The sequence below is a fragment of the Amblyomma mixtum genome, chromosome 9 (genome assembly GCF_055824585.1).
Source record: "Amblyomma mixtum isolate Tamu chromosome 9, ASM5582458v1, whole genome shotgun sequence".
In the NCBI taxonomy this organism is placed as follows: Eukaryota; Metazoa; Arthropoda; class Arachnida; order Ixodida; family Ixodidae; genus Amblyomma; species Amblyomma mixtum.
In genome coordinates, this window is record NC_143020.1 from 62,364,434 (window position 1) to 62,371,295 (window position 6,862).

General features: G+C 42.7%; 1 protein-coding gene across 2 annotated transcripts; it reads right to left on the reverse strand.

The window, feature by feature from the left end:
- Window positions 1-490: 490 nt before the first annotated feature.
- On the reverse strand, window positions 491-6,413 carry LOC149329303 (uncharacterized). Of its 2 annotated transcripts, none has more exons than XM_089561928.1 (3): window positions 5,375-6,413; window positions 3,009-3,062; window positions 491-2,344 (listed from the first exon to the last, which is right to left on the reverse strand). In XM_089561928.1, the coding sequence occupies exons 1-3, from the start codon at window positions 5,385-5,387 to the stop codon at window positions 1,704-1,706; spliced, it is 708 nt and encodes a 235-aa protein (XP_089418054.1). In that variant the 5' UTR covers window positions 5,388-6,413; the 3' UTR covers window positions 491-1,703. The 2 variants fall into 2 exon arrangements, with proteins under 2 accessions (XP_089418054.1, XP_089418053.1); XM_089561927.1 differs by having other exon boundaries at window positions 5,253-6,413.
- Window positions 6,414-6,862: the final 449 nt, after the last annotated feature.

The window sequence follows — 6,862 nt, forward strand, 5'->3', positions numbered from 1 at the left end:
ATGAATTTAATGCACTACATGTCAAGTAAGTTTTACAAACATTCAGAAGGTATTCACCATTTTGTAATGGCAACAGTAATAAAATACTCATGTGCAATTTCACACAACCTAAATTATGAACTTTACAATACACTACAAAAAATAACAATGTTTTTCATGGGCACCAATTAAGCTTTGTTTCAGCAGCCACGACCCTTGCAACTAGTTATCACGAACACCTTACAAACAGCGCAATGTATTCAACAATGTGTAATGGAAACTAGAATAAAATACTTATGTGCACTAAGCAATTTCACAAAAATGCCGCCACGGTGGCTCAGTGGCTATGGTGCTCGGCTGCTGGCCCGAAAGACGCGGGTTCGATCCCGGCCGCGGCGGTTGAATTTCTTTGGAGGAAAAATTCGAGGCCCGTGTACTGTGCGATTTCAGTGCACGTTAAAGAACCCCAGGTGGTCGAATTTTCCGGAGCCCTCCACTACGGCGTCTCTCATAGCCTCAGTTACTTTGGGACGTTAAACCCCATAAACCAAACCAAACCAAAAATGACCCAAATTACGTGCGTTACAATACACTACAAGATTACAATGTTTCTCGCAGGCACTAATCACAGTATTTTTTGTTTCAGCACCCATGACCCCTGTAGCGTGTTATCAAGGACACCTTATGTAAAAAAATAAGACTTTTTCAAAAAACACCAACAGAACAAAGAAGCTAGCACAAAATGAAATGGTCACACACCGCTGATATCCTGACAGTGAAAACAGATTAAAAATGGTGTGGGCATAATGCTCCACAAATATTATGCCACTTATATCCAGCTGTGATAGCACTCTGAGAAAAGGTGATGTTGATGTTTGTGAGCTCTTTTTGTTGGCTTTCATACCAGAGAAGAGAAAACTGTTATAAAGCATGCACACTAATGCAAGACACATCAATATGAGGTGAGACACCTGGTTTTCCCCACTCATTCCTGCTACTAACACTGCTGGAATAAACACACACAAAGATTAACACAAAAGTGAAAATTCCTGTGTTGTCATACAAACAGAAATAGGCTCAATGATATTAATGAGTGAATTTATAATGACTGTTACAAAAATACACCCACTGAGACTGCATGAATAAAAAGAATAGTTGTGCATGTTTTACCCCGTGACTCTCTTCACTGAGGCAGGCAGACAAATGGCACAAACAATAGAGAGATTTAGCGTACCAGAGCTGTAGTAGCATAGACTGGTTTACTGAATGCCGGCTTCGATGCGCAGTGACCCTGCCTGATTGCAACCATACCACTATGTGCACGCATTCAATTTGCAGTAAAACAGCATACATCTATGCTATTACATCTCCGGTATGCTAAATCTCTCTCTAATATTGGGTACAGAGTTGTTAAAAGTCTCTCTCCAACAAGAAGTGATGCCATCCACATATGACTGATTTTGTTTCCATTCATGTAAGTTTACGAACATACCAGGCTTACTTTCCGTGTTCAGGAAATTCTTAGAGCGCGTGCCTGTGTAGTCTACGGCAACTATAAATGTATTTATCTGAAAACTCCGTAAAAGTGAACAAAACTTAAAATGTAAATTATGATGAGGGATGGCACCAACATCTCTCAAAGGGCATTCAGCTAGTATCTCCTTACCTTGCATATAAAAAGGCAGCTAAGAAAACATATTGACTATGGGCATCACAAACCACTGCTATTCTTTGTGAATTGCCTTTTTGTGGAGTTTTAAATTTTGCCCCCGAGAGTATGTCTTTTGGCACAAGTTACACTGGAAGGGCTTTTCGCCCTTATGGGATCTAACATGCCTTGCAAGATCTGAACGTACTACAAAGGCCATGGGGCACAGCTGGCACTGATACGGCTTTTCACCCGTGTGGGTACGGATGTGCACCACCAGGCTGCTTCTCTGTGCAAAGCTTCTATCACAATAGTCACAACGGTAAGGACGCTCGCCTGTGTGTGTGCGCTGGTGTTGCTCTAGGGTGAACTTTTGTGCAAAGTTGCTACCACAGTGGTCACAATGGTAAGGACGTTCACCAGTGTGAGTGCGCTGATGTGCCTTAAGATTGGACCTATCTGTGAAGCTGATCCCACAGTAGTCACAATGGTATGGGCGGTCACCAGTATGGAGACGGAGATGCACGTTGAGATGGCATCTCCTTTTGAATTTCTTGCCGCAGTGGGTGCATTCGTACGGCTTCTTTTCTGCAGGTTTTCCCCTGTAGTTACCACTGCCCGAAGCAGCAGATTCCATGCAGTGGCTCACAAGGTGCCTTTGACCAGCTGAATCTTGCACAGGAGGTACACCATGGTCACTCGGTGTGACGACTGAACCTGTGTTATAAAGGCAGAATACTTCCACTCAAAGGCATGAACCAACATTGCAAAGCTCACTTGGAGCTAGGGAAATAAAGATCAATGTGGAGGACATATTCGACAACAGCTGTGGATGTTTATGAAAAGTTTTATTCATTAAGGAGAATTCAGGCCTGAGGAATGATATCCCTAGAATGAATTCTGCAAGCAGCTGAAAACATTTCAGCTGCAAAAAATGTCATCCTTCCCAACGAAATAGGGTAGCCTTTGAAATCTAAAGCACTTGCATTACTGGCATCATGACAAACACTGTCCTAAGCCCTCGCAAGTGGGCCTAATAATTAAACAAATGGCAGTTAGCTATGTTTAGTGCACAGCATACTGCCATTTTTTTTCCTTTATTTGCTCCTTAGACAGGGTATAAGAGGAAGCAAAAGGCTAAAAACCTGATGAGGCCTTGGACCCCTTTACAAGTCCTTACATCAATGCATAGAACTCATAGAGCTGACAGTTCTGGACAACAGTTAACATATTATGGAAAACAACTTTCCAGAATATCGAAGGCAAATATCATCATAAATATCCCCACAGTTCTATGAAGTGAAGCTTCTGTATCCTTCATACTCCTCTTTGAAAGGCACCCTTCAGGAACGCATTACGGAGGAAACCTGCAGATTCTAACCTGATGAGTTTTGTCCAGAAAATCCACCGTATTTGCGGCCTCTGGTGGTCAAGCCTGCATGTGAAAGACAGGTTATATCCATAAGACACAGGATTACATGTACAACAACTCACATGGTGCTATGTGGATGAGACGGTGAAAATGGAATACAATCTCAAACAATAGTTCTGCTAGGCTGTGTAAATTCAGTTTAAAATCTGAACGCAGATGGGAACTATAATCATGCTCATAAAAAATTCACAGTTACCATAAAAAATCAGAAAGCTGTTGCAAGCAAACCAACAGCCATTTCATAGACCTGTTCGCTTGCACAGTAACTGGCTTCATGGGAAGGACTGTACAAGTCTGCCTATGCAGGCTTAAGAACTAACGAGTGTCAGTTATGCTTACACACAAAACACATTGGTACAGGATTTCTTTCTTTTTTTGTAGACCTCTTACACCCTTCATAACGCACACAGGAGAAAAACTTTCAGAGCATGGCAGCTGGTAAAAAATTGACAGGAGGCTTGCTTGCAGCCAAGCTTACAGCTGCCCACGAGTGTGGCCAACATGTCCAACACGGTGTTTCCCCTGCAACACCTCCAAGAGTGCCATTAACCAAATCAGTAGAAGCCCATCTGAAACTGCATGCTACTGCATGTTGAGTGCAGTTAGAGCATGACATATTTACTCATGCAAGGCCCACACCTAAAATATGGGACGAAAAATTGAAGGAAAAGAAAGAAGAAACTGGTTTGGTCTGGTTTATGGGGTTTAATGTCCCAAAGCAACTGAGGCAACGTCCCAAAGAAGAAACTGTCATGACTGAGCTTTGCTATGCACTACTCTGAAAGACATTTAAGGTGACAGGCTCTTCTAACACCATGGATTGCATGGAAAAAAAAAAATGTCTCTAGAAATATGCTGATGAGGTGAGCTCATCTGACAGTAACGAGAGTGAAAGCTGATGATCACAATAAATTAGATAGTGAAAGCGCAGCTTTGGCTAAAGAGGGCCATGGCTCAAGGAACTTTCTTCGACACAGGTTGGGATTAAAGGCCCATTTCCAAGAAGTGCATCCAGCAAAAGCGAGTAGGAAAACTTGCGTATTGCATCACTGGTGGGTACCCAGTGCTAGTACTGAGATTACAACCCTGCAAATCCTACATGCACGGTGCACATTCCAATGACTATGCCACTGATGCAGGGAGAGTGAATGCAGTGAGAAATAAAGAATAAAAGTATAACTCGTCATCACCTATCGTGTAATTCCGAGCAGAATCACAGCAACACTAAATCTGTTTTACAGGCATTTTGTGAGGCATGAAGTCGTGACACATGTCAGGAACTCACTCCGGCAAAACCAAAAAGGAAAAAAGAACAGTGTGGATCTTAGACAAGTAAGTCTGGTAAATCTTGGATAGCCTTGGGCAACAGGAGAAAGAGCAAAGCATCAATAGGCCAGCACAGCATAGGGTCAACAGGGTCAATAGAGCACAGAGCTATAGAGGAACATTGGACAGGCAAATTTTCTAAAATGGCTTCACAACATAATAATAGAATCACCTCCTGAATGATAATTCAAGGTCCATACAGTGATCATGAATCAAAGTCCATACATGAAGAATTACAAACGAGCAGAACAGCATTCGGTATTAGAAAAATAAAATAAACATTTTCACGATCCACCCCATACAGCCAAACATTGCCTGCCCTTAAAAGAGCCTCAAAACAGAATGGCAGATGTCAGAATGCAGGCTAAATGCACACAGCAACAAACATAGTTTGGACAGAGTCCGGAATGCTTCACACATGACGTAGTGAGGTCAGTCACCTGTGACGAACCACAAGGAATCATAGCATACTCTTCAGCAAAACCATAAAAATGCCCATAAACCAGTGAACGGCGACAAATACGATACCATGCAGAACTCATCACACAATACTGGCATGAGGGGTTCTACATAGCCCCAGTTTTCATAAAGCCCCAACTAGCAGACAAAGCAAGAGTGCAATGTGGTGGAATCACATTGAATGAAATAAGCAAGCATTCAAAAATATCTCCAGCTATACAGCACAAGAATCAAAATAAAGATTGATATGTCAATCACACATGCACCAAAAGGCAAATTATTTCAACGAATGCAATATTCATCATTGATGTTTCTGCTTTAAGTGAAAAATGCGAAAGAATGTGGTATAAATGAAATAATCAATTTGCGCACTTATCAGAGACACCGCACATTGTCCATGGTAATTACATTTTTTCTTTTTCATATGATCTTGCACATCATCTTTCACAATGACCATCACTTCAGTTTCAGAGATCCTCTTAGTTCCAGAGAGATAGAATGCACTGAGATCACTGCACATGCAATTTTACAGGTTATGAGCATGAAGCAATGGAGTCTTGAAAGGCTGGCAGGCGTGGTATTGAAGGTTTCTTCCTCTGGAGCCTTGTACGCATTGGCTTATCAGTAATGGCCTGCAAAGTAACAGAGAGCAAAGGAATGTCACTTTAAAATGAACACAAGTGCCAGAAGCACTGGCGCTTGTGTAGACGGCAATGAACAAAGCAGTAGCGAGAATGCACAAAAACCACATCTGACAACACTTTCTGTAGTTTTTCTACTCTAGGCACAAAATGTGAAAGGATATGGACAAGAAAAAAGAAGTGCAACTGGCAATGCGGTGTTAACTGCGAGTAGAAATATTTGAAACTGCAGTTTTCTACCAGCTGAAATGCAATGTCAGTTCTGGTGTCTTTAGCAATGGTTGTCATTTGATAATCTTGGCGATATAATCTCGGCTGGAAAAAACTCTCATTTCAGCGAAAGCAATGAACAGAACAGAAATGCCATAAAATGTCATAAGCCTAAGCTCCAAAATGCTCTTGAGACCAAGTAGAGGTGCTGCCAAATCGAAACGCACTGTGTTCTTGTCACAAATCAACGAGAAGGATTCTGGTGACCCTAACCTGGCACATAGAAATTCAGAGCACCAGACACAAAGTTTGAAAGGATATGAGCCTGACGACATTATCAGCATAGTTTGGTAGCAGCTGTCCATACAGGTTGTTTAGCCAGCAATTGGTATTTCTTCTCCAGCTTATACGCTTGATTTGCCTGCAAAATGACACCCAGAAAAGCAGAACAAGCACAAGGGAAAGCCTCCATTATATGATGCAGAGTTTAATAGTAGCCACTTGTACACAGGGAACATGTGATCGAGGGGCACCGTGTCCCCTCAGTGCCTGAGAAGCAGCCTTTAAAATGCAGGAATACATTTCATCTTGCCATGAAACCATGGCAGCACATAGATGACTCCCGTACATAGGAGACTGGTGGTGTGATGCAACTAGGGAACGCTGATGTGATTTTAGATGCGGGCTCCTGGCTAAAGTAAAACCCAGATGCACTGCCTCGAGCGAATGCCACGAGCCAGGAGAGTGCACCCTTAACTGCAGATCAGCCACATTGCAGCAGTTGCCTATTTTATCAGAACAATTGGCATCATGCATTCCAAAGCAAGGTTATCGTTGTAGATGCGATCTCCAAGACAAATTCAGATTGACATTCGATAGTATACAGTCAATCATACCAGGAAGTGCAGAGATCAAAAAGTAAACTAGACAGCGCATTGTCCCCACTGTGGGGACTTGGCCCGCTTCGTCCCCTTGGATTTGCTGCCTGCGATGTCGTCCTCCCCAGTTACCCTAACAAGGGCGGTCACCTGCATTGTATCGACCCTAGCGCCAACAGATGGCGTGACAGTCGCAGGTGTGGGGGAGACAGCTCTCTCTCTTCAGCTTCGGGAATTCATTGCACGCACGTCGCACGAGTTTGCGGGAACATTTCCCGTTAGGTCCTGT